Source organism: Electrophorus electricus, chromosome 22 (assembly GCF_013358815.1).
Source record: "Electrophorus electricus isolate fEleEle1 chromosome 22, fEleEle1.pri, whole genome shotgun sequence".
NCBI classification, from domain to species: Eukaryota; Metazoa; Chordata; class Actinopteri; order Gymnotiformes; family Gymnotidae; genus Electrophorus; species Electrophorus electricus.
The window spans coordinates 10,424,355-10,442,052 of record NC_049556.1 but is presented as its reverse complement, the minus strand read 5'-3'; the positions used below and the strand labels follow the sequence as shown (position 1 = coordinate 10,442,052).

The window sequence follows — 17,698 nt, the reverse complement described above, 5'->3', positions numbered from 1 at the left end:
ATTGGTAAAGAAAATCTGTATATGAGACAGCGCTTCTCCACTCCTACTCGTAGCACATGCTCGCTTATCCTGCTGTCTCCAGCTGTGTTCCAGTTCAGCGGGACAGACCACTACGTTTGTTGTTTTGTTCTTTACGCCTTGACTTGTCCCTTGTGTGATACACTGTATGCTTTTAAATGTGAAATAAGTGTTGCACAACGTATAGGTTAAGTGGTGTGCAAAAATATGATGTCTATCTCTGAGTTGCAAGTTTGTTACAAATAGAGGCCTAGAGACACAGAGCATACATTTTTTTTAAACCAAAGCTTGTTTGGTTTTTTTTGTTTTTTGTACAGATACAATAAATATTTGTCTTTGTTGAAAACGTTCCAAGAATATCCCATATTTACAAGGCCAAATGCAGTTCATGTAACTTTAAAGTAATCAAATATATATCTAAGGTTTTATCTCTGGCGGTTCATATAGCAGTATATGCTATATTTGATATTATATGAGGCAGTTCAGGTATTTGTTTCCTTTCTTATTTATTGGTATTATTTTAAAGGGCCTGTTGTTTTTGTGGAAAGGTTCATACTACTTTGCAATTTTGTTTTTAAATAAAATATGTGTTTTTCTAAGCCAACTAAGCTGTGTAGTATATTATTGAGGCTCAGTAGTAGCTATATTGTTATATAAAATAGCAAAAATAAATCTAAATATTGATGTCAGAATTAACAAACATTTAACTTGAAAGTGTTTATATCATTGCACCCATAATTGTTAATGAAGAAATATAAAAACGATCACTGAATTTGCCGAGGTTACCGTGATTCTAGTTATTAGTGAACTGGTGCCATCTGGTGGAGAAAGCAGGTTTTCGTCGTATTGACTTCTCTACAAAAGCCCCACCACTCTGTATTGTTTGACTTCTCTGTACTCCTTCACCTGACTGAGGAAGTTAACGTTTGTGATAGCATGCTAGCCTTTAGTAAATCTGCATTCAGGTCAGTCATAAATATGATAAGCTCTTAACACTGGTATTTACTACTGCCTGCCTTATTTCTGAAAGGAGTCTAAACTCCCTCCACTGGATAGAGTACTAATTACTGATTCTCTCATACTGATGAAAGTGAAGTTTGGACTAAACTTGGCCATCACAAAGAAACAGCACAGCAGCTGTGGGAGGAAATACCTGCTACAAAACCCTCTATCAGAAGAAGAGTTTTCATGTCCTGTGTGCTGTGACATCTTCAGGGATCCTGTTCTACTGTCGTGTAGCCATAGTGTGTGCAAGACCTGTCTGTAGCAGTTCTGGGAAACCAAGGGATCCTGAGAATGCCCACTTTGTAAAAGATCCTCTAAATCTGACCCTCCCTGTAATATAGCATTAAAGAACCTGTGTGAGGCTTTTCTAGAGCAGGAGTCAGAGAGATTCAGCGGGGTTTGTGGTGCTCTGCAGTCTGCACAACGAGAAACTCAAACTCTTCTGTCTGGAGGCCCAACAGCCTGTGTGTGTGGTGTGTCATCTTTCAAAGGCACATAAAAATCACAACTGCTGTCCAGTAGATGAAGCTGTATGTGACTTTAAGGTATGAAACTTATTCTATTATTTTAAATTCCAAAAATTTGCACAAACATGGTTTAATATGCTTGTGAAATGAGTAAATGATTATGTTGTTTGACATAACAGTTGTTGAGAGTTGCTTTGTCAGGGTCAGTAGATGTGGCTTCAAGGTAAAGACCCAAATATGTGTGGCTCATAGATTGACTAAATCAGAAGAAATGCCCAGTGGTTAAACTCACCCTCTGAAACTCTAATGTCTCTATGTTGTAATAAAGTCTATGAGAATCATATTCTCCAACACAAGACTAACTCTACATTAGAGATAAGGGAGGAGTCCACTGTACATTTGGTGAAAGAGGAAACCTGCCACTCTGTTTTCTGCAGTTTCACTCTCTGGCACTCACAGCACATTTATACATTTACAGTTTCCACCTGCTGGACAAGGCTCCTGCTGCTCTCAGCTAAACTAATTTTAATTGTAGAATAAACTCAAGACCTCTTTGGAGCCTCTACAGCAGAATCTGAAAGCCTTAGAGGAAGTCCAACAAACCTGTGATGAAACAGCAGCCCACATTAAGGTGAAACATCATTCTGAATTATTGTATATGTTGCTAAAGTCATGATTTCCTTGAGTGTCCACTTATCCTGTGGAGAAAAATATTCATACACATTTGTGCACTGTATATATTTCTGCATCATCTCCAATTCCAGTGTCAGGCCCAGCACACAGAGAGGCAGATAAAGGAGGAGTTTGAGAAGCTTCACCAGTTTCTAAGAGATGAAGAATCAGCAAGAATAGCTGCCCTGAAGGAGGAAGAGGAGCAGAAGAGTCACATGATGAGGAGGAAGATTGAGGAGATGAATGGAGAAATAGAATCTCTATCAGATCAGATCAGAAACCTACAGAAGGAGATGGAAGCTGAGGACATTCTGTTCTTACAAGTAAGAATCACCCTCTCTCCATTTCTCCATCTCTCTCTCCATCTCTCCATTTCTCTCTCTCTCCATCTCTCCCTCTCTCTCTCTCCATCTCTCCATCTCTCCATCTCTCTCTCTCTCCATCTCTCCCTCTCTCTCTCCATCTCTCCATTTCTCTCTCTCTCCATCTCTCCCTCTCTCTCTCTCCATCTCTCCATCTCTCCATCTCTCTCTCTCCATCTCTCCCTCTCTCTCTCTCTCTCCATCTCTCTCTCTCTCTCCATCTCTCTCTCTCTCCATCTCTCTTTAAATCACACACACACATGCATGCAAACAAATGAACAAAAACAAATAAGTCAAGTGTTCTGACATTTGTTTGTTTTGTATGTAAAAGGCTCTTTAGATGCATTGATTTCATTTTCCTTTATTCAATTGTCTCATTGTTGTCTTCTCAGAACTTGACATTGTGGTGGAATTTTGAATAAACAGCAAGTCAGACGTGATTAAAAGAGTAATTTAATAAAGAAAATAAGGCATACAAAACACAGCTGTGTGAGAGCTAATGCTCTAAGCAAACGTTCTAAAGGGGTAGACTGGCTCTGCTCCTTATACCTAAACTTCACATCCTGGAAGGGATGTCCTGTCATCCTGTATACCCATTTCCTGCTCCTTGTTGCACTAAGCACTTCTGCACATATCAGGATGCTCTGTTCCACCAGGACAGACACAGTTTGCTAGATCCTCTTTATCAGGATTAGTCGCACGACACATGCAAGATCACGAAGCAGCTGATTCAGCAGTCGTTTTGTTCACATAATATACAAAGACAGAATGTGCAGACTAAACTATTCATATGGGATTACATAGAGAAAGGATTAACATGAATCACATGATAATACATGATCGAATAATAATTTCCATCACAACATCCACATTGAAACAGTAAGTGATTATTATTTATATTTTGATCTTCCTGTTAGTCCGCAGAATTTGTTTGTACATTGGTGATATATGAAGGTGGTATCCTGTATATGAAAATGAAAGATACATTGGTGTTTAGTGACAATATAAAACATACATTGGTAAAGTCAGTGAACGACATATATCATGCTGATCTGAATTTAAAATAATTTGATGGACAGTAATATCGTTTAACACAGTTTCATTACATTTTACACATTTGACAGACCTGCTTATCTAGAACAACTTACAATTTCAAGCATGTTATAGAGGCACGTGAATGTAGTGTTAGGAGTTTTGGCCAAGGATTGTTATTGGTATAGCGTAGATCACTTTCCCAGATGGGGTTTCCCAAGGGAGAAGCAGCATTGTTAACCTATACACTATATTATAACCAGTTCTGTACTATACAGAGTTCAACATACCCCAAAGGAACCTGAGAAGGTGTCAGGAGCTCTGATCAATGTAGCAAAACATCTTACCAACCTGAAGTTCAGAGTCTGGGAGAACATGAAGTAGTTTCTCCAGTACAGTGAGTTTTTGTTTTCGTGGAGTAGATTTATTGGACTGCTTCTGTAGTCCTCAGAATTAGGACTTTATTTGGAGTATTCTGGGTTTGGGAAATGAAAGATTACAACATTAAAGGCCTCTAACAGTAAAACCACTGATAAAAATGTCTGCCAAGAAAGGAGTCATTTGTACTAGTTATTTTTCATGTGTGATACCTAAAAATGAATCCAAGTCTGTATGCAAATATTAACTAATAAAACCAGTAATATTGATTTCAAAAGATCAAAACAACAAGCAATAAACAAATGAAAGTGATAAATATCTTTGCAGCTCTACGCCTTGCAGACCTATATGCGTGTGTTGGACTGTATGCGCACCAGTACCAATCGGGACTGGGACGCACACTTATCACCGACACTTCACCCTCTTTTCCTACAGAGGGCGCACAAACCACATAAACACGTTTGCTGTACATCCCATTAGTGGATTGCATAAATATACCAGTGTATGTACTAGTCACTCTTATGAGGCCTGTACAACACAAATTTTTTAACTTCACATCATTAAATTCAACATATTATGTAATTTAATCATTAAGGCAGTGTGCAGTCTAGACAGTCTGTTGTTCTATTGTGTGTGTAAGATACTTTGACCCAGTTTCTGCTGGACCGTTTTGATTTTCCTGAGCTGTTCTTAGAATAAAAGATTAACGTGGAGATTAAAATGATGTTCTATGAATTTATAATACTTGAATTTACTTGGAGAGCGTTTTATATAATTATTTTTAATGCAACAAATCTAGGTGTCCATAACATGATTTTTGTGCTTACATATCAGCTTAGCTGTGTGCAATCTAAAAGTTAGAAATATAACATACTTAATGTTGTAGATGTTGGCTTTAGACTGACAGATTGTTCAGTCAAGATAAACTACATTTGAGGACCAGATTAACTAACTCTTATCATTCCAAATATAATTAAATCAAAGATAAAACTTATCACTCCTAATAATACAATAAAATCCAATTCATACCATGTTAGACTCTTGTGTCATTACCAGACATAAGGTACATGAGGAGGCTTAATCCCTGTAAAGGTCTACAGATCTAAAGTCATCTCACTCAAAGTAAAGGGTCTGCAGTCTGTAGATGTGACCTCATCACACAAACACATGAAGAACATGTGATGATTCATTCTGTTCTCTCTCCTCAGCTCCTGTTACTCTGGACCCCAACGCTGCACATCCACACCTCCACCCGTCTGATGATCTCACTACTGTAGAACGTAGACCACAGACATCACTGCTTCCTGACAGTCCAAAGAGATTTGATAAGTGTGTCCTGGGCTCTGAGGGCTTTAACTCAGGGACACACTGCTGGGATGTTGGTGTTGGAGACAGTGATATATGGGCAGTAGGTGTAATTAGAGAGTCTGAATCCAGAAAAGGATGGTTTTTCAAGAGTTCAGTGTGGACTCTATACTACAGTATAAGTTGTGGTTTATACAGGGCAAACTGCCCAGGACCAGTAGTTAACATCCTCCCACCTACAAAAAAAATGCAGAGGGTCAGAGTGCAGCTGGACTGGGACAGGGGGAAAGTAACATTCACTGATCTTCTAACCAGTACACACCTGCACACAATAACACACACTTTTACAGAGAGAGTTTACCCATTATTCTGGAATATGTCTATTGGTCCTCTGAAAATCTTACCAGTAGAGATATCAGTAATGGTAAAAAAAAAAAACAGTCTGTAGTTTGTTGAACATGTTGTCAGCGTCCACTGCATGTGAAAAATGGTATATAATCTGTGAGAACTCTGTAAGTGAATGTTGAGTCTCCACAGTATTGAATGGTTTACCAGTGTTTCCCAGTCCTGGTCCTCCAGTTCCCTGCACTCCACATTGTAGTGTGTTCCCTGTAAACCCAGAGTGACACTGGACCCATTACAGACCAAAACACTGAACATTGTTGAGCTGAATGGAGCACTGCTACTACCTGTATGTTTACACAAGGGTTTATGTGGTCAGCGTTAGTGTTCAGATGTTTTGTTTTTCTTTGACCTTCATCCACAGAGGTGAGGCTGTGCTTTAAGGCCAGTAGGACTGAAACTCTTTTTAACTCGGATCTTAAACAATAGAATTGACAACACCACCTGTGCTTGTAAATATGGTTTGTTCATGACATTTGCTGTCTCATTAATCATCTTAGAGTTGGTTTGGTTTTCTTTTGTTTATGATTTGCTGATTCTTTATTAGATTCCTGTCCTCTCGTACAGTTTAAAAACTATAATATATTCAGGGCAAATGTAGTCTACTGGTCTACAAATGAATGGATATTGAAAAAAATACATATAAGGCCAAACGTACACTTCCATTTTACATTAATAGTGCTTACAGTTTACCAGGGCAGGTCTAGCAGGCCAGATCTCCACAAGTGGAGACTAGAGAGTGACATTATTAAAGTCACTGAGATCTTCACTACAAACCATTATACAGCCAATGTTTGACTATGGAGACTGTACTCAGTTCAGCTGAGCAAGGCTATGTGCTTGATTTTATACACCTGTAAACAATGGTTTGGCTGAACCTTACCTCAGTAATTAGTAGGCGTGACCACACAATTGCATTAATAGTGTACATCACTTTTGACTGAGTCATCAGGTTTCCCTGATTCAGTTAGATGTTCATGAAGTGTCGCCATCTAGTGGAGGAAGAGTATAGTTTGCCATCTACCTAAAATAAATCCTCTCTTTTCCATGCTCTGCCTATTCGAGGGGTAAAATATTAGCAGGACTAGTTGTCACCTGTGCAGCAGGTTCATTATAGGTGAAGGGAAGTGAATGGACAGAAGGAGCCATTACAGAGTAGCACCACAGTGTCTGTTGGGAGAAATGGATGCTTAATATATTATGTTTTATTATGTTATGTCTCAAACATATGTACACAGAAAATATAAGCAAGCTATAGTAACGGGGATCAAAGGTCAAATCCCGTTAGGACTACACAGAATAATGAGCAAGACATTAATGAAGAGACAAAAATATCCATTCAGAAATGTAACTGGCAAATGTAACTATTAATCAACCTCAGGATTGTGATATAGTCTTGAACTTCAAAATGAACACTAGACCACAGATTTCCTCATAAAACCTAAACAAACAACAATACTCACTGTGATATCAGAGTGTGTGCAGCACTGGATTAATGTGAATCAGGGAGAGATTTCTTTCATTTCTCTAATTGCCTAACAACACTATTTTATGGAGGATTTTCTTGTCATAGCTGAAGTGGTGAAAGATCTGTTTGATCAGGTCAGAGTTCAGTGTAAGAGGGTGGAGGAGAACAGAGACCCAGCTTCAAGGAGGAGACTCAGTTTAACACTCAACACTGTTCAACTGGTCCCCCCCCCCCCCCCCCCCACAGCACTGCACACTGGTTAACTGGATCTGATTGCAGACATGAAACACCAATAGTTAAACTACTTGTGGTTTCCATCACAGATGCTCCTGCCTACACATCCTCTCAGTAATACTACAGTCACTTTAGCCCATTAAACCTGGAAGGAAGATACAGAGAGGGAGAGAGCCACAAATATTAAATCAACTTCCATTTTTTTCAGTTTCTCATAGCCACAAGCCTGTCACAGCCAAACACATTTAGTCACTATAAATAATATAATGACTAAAGTCTTCACATCTACCTTAAACACTTTATGCTTGGATGTATGCATGTATGCATGTATGTATTCATATATGTATGTTTGTATGCATGTATGTATGTAGGTTTGTATGTATGTAGGTTTGTATGTATGTATGTATGTTTGTATGCATGTATATATGCATGTATGCATGTATGTATGTATGCATGTATGTATGCATGTATGTATGCATGTATGTATGCATGTATGTATGCATGCATGTATGCATGTATGTATGCATGCATGTATGCATGTATGTATGTATGCATGTATGTATGTATGCATGCATGTATGCATGTATGTATGCATGTATGCATGCATGCATGTATGCATGCATGTATGTATGTATGCATGTATGCATGCATGCATGCATGTATGCATGCATGCATGTATGCATGCATGTAGGTATGCATGCATGTAGGTATGCATGCATGTAGGTATGCATGCATGTATGCATGCATGTATGTATGCATGCATGTAGGTATGCATGCATGTATGTATGTAGGTTTGTATGCATGCATGTAGGTATGCATGTATGCAGGTTTGTAGGCATGCATGCATGCAGGTTTGTAGGCATGCATGTATGCAGGTTTGTAGGCATGCATGTATGCAGGTTTGTAGGCATGCATGTATGCAGGTTTGTAGGCATGCATGTATGCAGGTTTGTAGGCATGCATGTATGCAGGTTTGTAGGTATGCATGTATGCAGGTTTGTAGGTATGCATGTATGCAGGTTTGTATGCATGCATGTATGCAGGTTTGTATGCATGCATGTATGCATGTAGGTTTGTATGCATGCATGAAGGTTTGTATGTATTTTCAATTCTCTGTCTTAAATTATCTTTTCTTATTCCTTTATTCTTTACAAGTATTTATTAGCTAACTGCTAATGACAGCTTGTATAAGAGGTAGCTCTGGTGCTAGGACACAATGAGTGATATTGTTATGAGTTAATGTATCACTGTGTTGTCAAACTCTGGTCTGAGATGGCCAGAGTCCAGTGTGGTTTGATGAGTAACCTGCTTAAACACACCTGGGTCAACTCACTGGTCACATGCCAGGTTTAGTAGGTGTGTCTGAGCAGAGCGATCACAACTTCTGGACTCTGGCCCTCTAGCACCCCAACTCCCTTGTCTTAAGACAAACCAATCTGTGTAGTGTGTTAATGGAGTTCTGTAGAATTAATCCTTTTTTACACAAAATATATCAGGGAAAATCAAAATATTGACCTCAATTAACAAGCATCTTAAACTTGAAATATCACTGCACAACTAATTAATAAATCAAAATTAAAAAATAAGGCAGAGTTGGCTGAGGTTTGCCCGATTCATTTGTTGGTAGTATACTGGTGCCATCTGGTAGAGAAAACAGTTTTTTCATCTGATGACCACATTACAAAGGTCCCTCCTCCCAATAAATACCTACCTGTTTGAGGAAGTAAACTTTGAAATGCCACACTGGTCTTTCAGTCAGAAATATTATGAGAAGTTATTAACTCATATCTAATTCTTCCTGCCTGATGGGAGTTTAAACTGGCTCAGTTGGATAAAGGACTACAGTGAATGATTCCCAACTGTGCTACTGTGTTTATTACAGAACATCCTAAATGTGAGAGTGAAGTTTGGACAGAAAAAGCCATTACAAAAAAACAGCACAGCAGCTGTGGGAGAAAATGGCTGCTACAAACCTGCTGTCAGAAGAAGAATTTTCATGTCCTGTGTGCTGTGACATCTTCAGGGATCCTGTTCTACTTTCATGTAGCCACAGTGTGTGTAGGACCTGTCTGCAGCAGTTCTGGCAAACCAAGGGATCTCCAGAATGTCCAGTTTGTAGGAGAAGATCTTTGAGAGGATATCCTGTCCGTAACCTTGCACTAAAGAACCTGTGTGAGGCTTTTCTAGAGAGCAGGAGTCAGAGAGCTTCAGCAAGGTCTGAGGTGTTCTGCAGTCTGCACAATGAGAAACTAAAACTCTTCTGTCTGGAGGACCAACAGCCTATGTGTGTGGTGTGTCAGACCTCAAAGAAACACAAAAATCATGACTGCTGTCCAGTAGATGAAGCTGTGTGTGATTTTAAGGTATGAAACCTATTCTGTTATTTTGCATTCCAGAATGTAGCACAAACATGATTTGAAATACTTCTGAGAAGAGTAAATTACTATATTTTTGCTTATTTGACAGAGCAGTTGTTGAGATTTGATCTGTCAGTGTCAGTGGGTGTGTCTTTAGGGCACAGAATTACTAAATATGTGAAACTCAGTTGTCAAACTCACTCCACGAAACTCTAATGTCTCTATGTTATAATAAAGTCTGAGAATCATATTTTCCAACACAAGTCTAACTCTACGTTAGAGATACGGGAGGCGAACACTGTACATTTGGTGAAAGAGGAAACCTGCCACTCTGTTTTCTGCAGTTTCACTCTCTGGCACTCACAGCACATTTATACATTTACAGTTTCCACCTGCTGGAAAAGGCTCCTGCTGCTCTCAGCTAAACTAATTTTAATTGTAGAATAAACTCAAGATCTCTTTGGAGCATCTACAGCAGAATCTGAAAGCCTTAGAGGAAGTCAAACAAACCTGTGATGAAACAGCAGCCCACATTAAGGTGAAACATCATTCTGAATGATGAAACATGTTGCTAATGTCGTGACTTTCATGAGTGTCCACTTATCCTGTGGAGAAAAAGATTCACGCTCATTTGTACACTGTATATATTTCTGCATCATCTCCCATTCCAGTGTCAGGCCCAGCACACAGAGAGGCAGATAAAGGAGGAGTTTGAGAAGCTTCACCAGTTTCTAAGAGATGAAGAATCAGCAAGAATAGCTGCACTGAAGGAGGAAGAGGAGCAGAAGAGTCACATGATGAGGAGGAAGATTGAGGAGATGAATGGAGAAATAGAATCTCTATCAGATCAAATCAGAAACCTACAGAAGGAGATGGAAGCTGAGGACATTCTGTTCTTACAAGTAAGAATCACTTCATCTCATTCTTTAATTTCTCACTCTCTAATTTAAACACATACATGTAAATTAAACTTAAAATACAACTGCAGTAGTGAAGAATTTGAATTTGTTCCCCAACATTTGCTTTTCTGTGGAAAATGCTTTAATGACTGATTTCCCTCTAAGAAAGACAAATGTCTATTCATCTTATACACAAAATGATTGAAGGCTGGTTTTGTAAGCTCAAACCATGAATGCTCAGTGATGTACTTTTCTTCGTATAACTTTCCCTTTGTTTCCATTTCAGAACATGAAGTTTACAATGAAACAGTGAGCGATTCCCTTATGTCTGTTTTTCACACTGAAACCCACTTTCATAAACTGAATACAGTAATAATTTAAGATTTTACATTATATTTCTCCTTGTCAGAGTTTGAGGAAAATTTCTGTAAACTACATGCAGTAATGTAATTTTACATTACATTTGATGTTTTCAGAGTTCTCCACACCCCAAAGGAACCTGAGAAGGTGTCAGCAGCTCTGATCAATGTTGTAAAACATCTTTCCAACCTGAAGTTCAGAGTCTGGGAGAACATGCAGAAGATTCTCCAGTACAGTAAGTTTTGGTTTTCATGGAGTAGCTTTATTGGACCTGATCTGGTTCTGCACTCCACATGATTTTAACTGTCATTATGAAAAAAATCATTTTTATTCTGGGTTTGGAAACACACTGCAGTGTGACATTAAATGCAAGTGTAGCAGGTATCGTTTCTCTCACTTGCAAACTTGTAAGACCTTTAGTCAGTACATGCCAAACTCAAGTTGCCCACACCACCCTCAGTTAGAGGAAGAGGGAAACTGTCTGCATCTACTAATACACCATATACAGGGTTTCTACACACAGAGGTTTACTGCTGACAGTAGATTTGTGGACTGCAGAAACTGATGCACAGGTGGTTTATTGACACAAATAAGAAATATAGTTTAAACATGATTAACAACAACAATTAAAATACGATTACATCCACAACTACTGTTTTCAGTAATCACTGGCGACATATAAAATTCAGTGGGATAGTATGGTTAAGTATTCAGTGGTATAGTATAGTTAAGGGCTACACAAACTAGGATTACTAATACTCAGGGTACAGTACAACACAGCAACCACGCTGGCCAAGCTTACAGGAATCAACAAGTATTAAAAAACAGATTTATAACTCTGCCATAAGGATGTGCTTACCACCAATTGTGATTTGCACTTCAGAACTGAGATCTCGTGGATCCACAAAGACCTTTATAACGTTAAAGACCTAATTACTCTTACGCTCACATTAAAGCATTAAACCGCACTACAAGCCAATAGTTATTAACAAAACCGTACATACACAGCACTGGACAAATCCCTAACGCAGCAAACATCTACAGCCTCGGCCCAATTGAAAAATGAAAATACAGGAATTAAAATGTGGGGCATCGCAAACCAACCGTAGGCCATACACCGCTCTTTTCTCAAAGAGAACAAATGCGAGTTAAATAGTTATCGTTAGATTCCCAATTATGGGAACGCAGCACACCCAGGAGAGCTGCTACTACTTGACTCAAAAAAATGGTCTGTAGGGAAAATTTCACTCTGTCTAAGAACTGATTCAAATGTTCAGTAATGTTTCAAATAGTTCACTGTGTTTGCTGTCTAATGACAAAGTGTTCAAACATGAAATTTTGGCCTTACATATTATTTGTTTAGTTATGAATGCAGTCTAATTGAAAGAAATATTACTCTATATAAATGTGATGTTATCTGTACGCTACCAGGTTTGTGTTGTTAAAATAAACTAAAAATGACCTCACTGCAGTGCTACTACAGGAAGAAGCACTGAGGTTTCAAGTTTCATATGAAAACACACATGAAAACATATAACACTGAGCCAGCTGCAATACTGTGTGTGAGGTCATAAACACACGTGACCACATGTGTAACAGTGGACCAGCTGCAATACTGTGTGTGAGGTCATAAACACACGTGACCACATGTGTAACAGTGGACCAGCTGCAATACTGTGTGTGAGGTCATAAACACACGTGACCACATATGTGACAGTGGACCAGATGCTATACTGTGTTTGAGGTCATAAACACATGTGACCACATATGTAACAGTGGACCAGCTGCAATACTGTGTGTGAGGTCATAAACACACATGACCACATATGTACTGTACCAGCACTGTGTGTGAGACCGTAAGCATTTGTCTCTATTTGCCTCCTAATTACCCTTCTTGCCCTTCTGTACAGCTTAAAAGACTATAATATCTTCACGTCAAATGTACAGTCTACTGACCTACTAATGAATATGAATGAATAATGAATTATGAATGAATAATGAATAAATACACATAAGGCCAAACTTACACTTCCATTGTACAATAATAGGACTTACAGTTTACCAGGCCAGGTCTAGCAGAGAGTGACACCATTAAAGTCTCTGAGATCTTCACTACAAACCATTATACTACCAATATTTGAATATGTAGATTGTTCTCAGTTCAGTTCAGTTTGACCAAGAGCTTGAATCCAAGTGCTTGGATTAATATGAATCTGGGTAAGATTTCTTTCATTTTTCTAATTGCCCAACAACATTGTTTTATGGAGTATTTTCTTGTCGTAGCTAAAGTGGTGAGAGATCTGTTTGATCAGTCCAAAGTTCAGTGTAAGAGGGTGGAGGAGAACAGAGACCCAGCACAAGGAGGAGACTCAGTTTAACACTCAACACTGTATACTGGTCCCCCCCCCCCCCCCCACAGCACTGTTACACTAGTTAACTGGATCTGATCGTGGTATGAAATACCAACATGTTAAATCAATTGTGGTTTCCTTCACAGGTGCCCCTGCTTACACATCATTTTAAGAACACACGCAGTCACTTTAGACAACTAATCCTGAATAGAAGAGACACAAAATATCACATTAAAGAATTAAAATCAATTCTTGACCTCATAATAAACTAAAAATGTAACTTGAAAATATATATCAGTGCTCCCCTGATTGTTAATAAATATAAAAACCAAGGTTGAGTTAACTGAAGTTTGGCTGATTCAGTTGGTTGTTAGTGATCTGGCACCAACTGGTGGAGAAACCAAAGTTTTTCAACTCATCGACTCCTTTACCAAAGCCCCTCCTCCGTGTACACGCCTGCCTGTTTGAGTTAGTACCGATATACACTTTTTGGGATCGGCCCCCATTCTTACATACTGCCATTGGACACATATATGTGCAAAGGGATTGTGAACTCATTTTGGATCCCAATACGCACTAGGTTAAGTGATCGTCCGGACAGTGTTTACTGCCCTTTACTGACCTGATTACCACGGTCAATATACAGGTTTTGGGACTCACTAGGGGCGCTCTTGTGCTTTCTTGCCCCTCACCCCGCCCTAGACCCTAGTTCCACATATAGATTGAACACCCTGAAAGCAGTCTGAGCACAGAGAAAGCTATAATCCCAAATCAAGCATGTTAAATGGTGTCATATATACTTCGAGTGGGATGGTCTGTTCAATGGTCCACTACATCCCATCCCACCTGTAAGGGGAGGTTTGTCCAGCTGTCCTGTCCATGTCTGTCTGTCTAATGGAGCTTACTCTGAGTATATATGAATGGGCACCAAATAGACACCAGTCAAAAAAGGTCAGGAAAGGTCAAGGAAGGCCCAATTGGCCCCAAAGCGTATCCATTTGCTCATTGGCACCCCCTGAGGACAAAAATGGAAGTGCCTGACACCTAGATGCTAAGGAACAGGAAGTAGCTTTCCCTCACTTGTAGGGTCACATGATTTCACTGGCGGGGTAAGGGAGGCTCCAGAGACAACATATTAAAGTGCCAGACCCCTTGAGTTTATGGAACAGGAAGTAGTTTTCCCTAAACTGTGGCAACCCGGCCTTCCGATATATTATTCGGGGCACCCAGATGAGCCACCAGTCGACATGGCCGCTCCCTAAACACTGTTTGTAAACATCCCACTCCAAGTATATTTCCATTCATATCTCATATACTTGTTCTGGACACCCTTGAGAAAGGTCAGATTGACACAAAAATTCAGTATGTTTGCCAGAGACAACCCATGACACTGTGTGAAAGGAGGACACCCTAGTGTGTTGTTTTCTATTACAACAGCCAGAAGATTTTTCCCTGCATTGTGTACAGATTTGAAAGGACACAGACACACAGGAGCAGGCAGAAGACAATATGTCATCCATGAGACCTCCTACGTCCCACCCATGAAATTTCGTGACCCTATGTGGTCCTGATCCTGAAATGATAACCCTATCCCTTGATATGTATGTTTTAGGCCCTAAACACCAGCAGTGTAACATAGGAGCCCGAAACTTGCTAGCTAGATACTAGACCTAAGTGAGTTGAAGTGTCCTAACTTTGAATTCTCTAGGTTAAAAGGTTTTCGTATGCCAACCCATAACATATGTACTTAAAGGCAATGCATTTGAATAGGAGAGGCCTAACTAACGTTTCAGGGCCCTAAACACAATGTAGGTATCCCAAACTCACTAGCTTGATACTAGACCTAAGTGAGATAAAGTATCACAAATTTGAAGTGTCTAGGTTAAAAGGTGGGCATAGGCCAACCCCCAACATGTGCTTATACTTATACTTTCTGACAGTCCCACTTCAAGTATATTTGAATTATGTCAAATATATTGCATGTGGGATCCCAATAAAAATCTATGTTAGTTGTCAAATATACTGCAAGTGGGATGGTGTCAACTTCCAGTATATTTTAACAATGTCAAATATACTGCAAGTGGGATGGTGTCTAAGGTTTCCAAAGTTATTATTGTAAAAGATGATTTTTTGCTTTGATACCAATTTTCCTTGTAACCAGCAGTATGGCCTTAGACAGAAATAGATTTTTGGTGAAATGAACTGATGGATGACAGTTGGTGCCCATCTTATTAAAGACCAGCAGTAACCAGCAGTATGACCTTAGACAAAGACAGAAATAGATTATTGGTGAGTCATAATAAATCAAATGTACTGCAAATGGTATGAAAATCCCAATTCAAATATATGTCATTGAGTGTGTCAAATATACTGCAAATGGGATGAACTCCCAATACAAGTATGTCATTTAGTGTGTCAAATATACTGCAAATGGGAAGAAAATCCCAGTTCAAATATATGTTATTTAGTGTGTCAAATATACTGCAAATGGGAAGAAAATCCCAGTTCAAATATATGTCATTTAGTGTGTCAAATATACTGAAAATGGGATGAAAAGTCAAATTCAAGTATAGTTGGACTTCTGCCACTCTGTGGAGAAATGTGGAATTGCAACAAAATGACCTTTTTTTGTTGTTGTTAATTCTTTGTTAATTCTGTGCTCAGGGCAGTCAAAAATAGTATGGCAAGTTCTTAACTCTGGATATACATAATTAAAAAATAAAGATAAAACTGTAAAAGAACAATACAATAACTGACATCATTCCAATTATAATAAAATCAGATATAAAACATATCACTCCTACTACAGTAAAATCCAATTCATACCATGTTAGACTCTTGTGTCATTACCAGACATAAGGTACATGAGGAGGTTTAATCCCTGTAAAGGTCTACAGATCTAAAGTCATCTCACTCAAAGTAAAGGGTCTGCAGTCTGTAGATGTGACCTCATCACATAAACACATGAAGAACATGATGATTCATTCTGTTCTCTCTCCTCAGCTCCTGTTACTCTGGACCCCAACACTGCCCATCCACACCTCCACCTGTCTGATGAGCTCACTTCTGTAGAACGTAGACCACAGACATTGCTGATTCTTGATAATCCAGAGAGATTTGATGTGAATGCTTGTGTCCTGGGGTCTGAGGGCTTTAACTCAGGGACACACTGTTGGGATGTTGATGTTGGAGACAGTGATTTCTGGGCACTGGGTGTAATTACAGAGTCTGAATCAAGAAAGGGAAAGTCATTCTGGGGTTCAGTGTGGAGTCTATGCTACAGGAAAAGTAGTAATAATTACTGGGCATGCTGCCCAGGACAGAAATGCCACCACCTCACACCTACAGAGAAACTGCAGAGGGTCAGAGTGCAGCTGGACTGGGACTGGGGGGAAATGACGTTCACTGATCTTCTAACCAGTACACACCTGCACACTATAACACACACTTTTACTGACACGGTTTTCCCATTTTTCTGCAATGCATCACACTGTCCAATAAGAATCTTACCAGTGAAGATATCAGAAACAGTAGAAAACCAGTCTGCAGTTTGCTGAGCACATTGTCATTGTCCATTGCTTGTGAACCCAGAATTTTGTTTTTCTTTGTACAGATGTTTTGGTTTTCTTCGACCTTCGTCCACAGAGGTGAGGCTGTCCTTTAAGGCCAGTAGGACTGAACTCTCATTTTAACTCAGGTCTTAAACAGTAGACCTGAGAACAACACCTGTACTTGTAAATGTGGATTATTTATGACAGTTACCATCTCATTAATCAACATAGATTTGTAACTTGGGAAGAAGTGTTGGCTTGTTTGGATTTGTTTTCCTTTTGTTTCATTAATATATGTCTCATTATTATGAACAAACATTGAGGAATTTGACATTCTGAGTTATGACTTTTTGTTTTGTCAAAAAAAATGTTTTCAATATATCTCCATTCATAAATTTCATGTTCCTGATATAGGTATCCAATTGTGTTGTTTTTATAATGTGAGCATTTTGTTATGATGTTCTTATTGTCACATACGTTACAAATAAAAGTGTGTGTGTGTGTGTGTGCGTGCGCGCGTTCGTCTGTATGGCCAGGACCTCCATATTTCTCACCTGCTCCTCATTGTGTATCGTTAGTGTGCATGTATATAAGTTTTGTGTTTGAATGTGAATGTCGTCAATGTTTAAACCCGGTTAGCCTGCTAGCCACGTAGTTGTCTTTGTTTTGTGTTATAAAACAGTCGTTATAAAACTGTGTTATAAAACAGTCGAGTCGTCGTGTTTGACACGACTCATCCCCGCATCCTGCTTTGCCTTCTCTCGTCACAAAAACATCGACCGCCAAAGGATGCTGGGAAAGAAAAAGAAGGGGATGAAGGCGCATAACCATTCCTCC

The 17,698-nt window shown here is 39.1% G+C and overlaps 1 protein-coding gene, 1 long non-coding RNA gene and 1 pseudogene across 2 annotated transcripts; 2 read left to right on the top strand and 1 right to left on the bottom strand.

Annotated features, from left to right (window-relative positions):
* Positions 1 to 1,102: 1,102 nt before the first annotated feature.
* Positions 1,103 to 5,687, top strand: LOC113576434 (annotated as a pseudogene).
* On the top strand, positions 5,248 to 17,300 carry LOC113576435 (tripartite motif-containing protein 35-like). Its single transcript, XM_035521325.1, has 7 exons — positions 5,248 to 5,263; positions 9,226 to 9,706; positions 10,143 to 10,238; positions 10,372 to 10,602; positions 10,886 to 10,908; positions 11,076 to 11,194; positions 16,314 to 17,300. The coding sequence occupies exons 2-7, from the start codon at positions 9,302 to 9,304 to the stop codon at positions 16,865 to 16,867; spliced, it is 1,428 nt and encodes a 475-aa protein (XP_035377218.1). The 5' UTR covers positions 5,248 to 5,263; positions 9,226 to 9,301; the 3' UTR covers positions 16,868 to 17,300.
* LOC118240555 lies at positions 5,748 to 7,159 on the bottom strand. The gene is made up of 3 exons (XR_004775489.1): positions 7,105 to 7,159; positions 6,525 to 6,811; positions 5,748 to 5,848 (listed from the first exon to the last, which is right to left on the bottom strand). It is a non-coding gene; the product is annotated as an uncharacterized LOC118240555 (long non-coding RNA).
* Positions 17,301 to 17,698: the final 398 nt, after the last annotated feature.

Coding starts and splice junctions, on each gene's coding strand:
- LOC113576435 (XM_035521325.1), top strand. CDS start 9,302: ATGGCTGCTACAAACCTGCTGTCAGAAGAAGAATTTTCATGTCCTGTG. Junction 9,707..10,142: donor AAGCTGTGTGTGATTTTAAG/GTATGAAACCTA, acceptor TTTTAATTGTAG/AATAAACTCAAGATCTCTTT. Junction 10,603..10,885: donor AGGACATTCTGTTCTTACAA/GTAAGAATCACT, acceptor TTTCCATTTCAG/AACATGAAGTTTACAATGAA.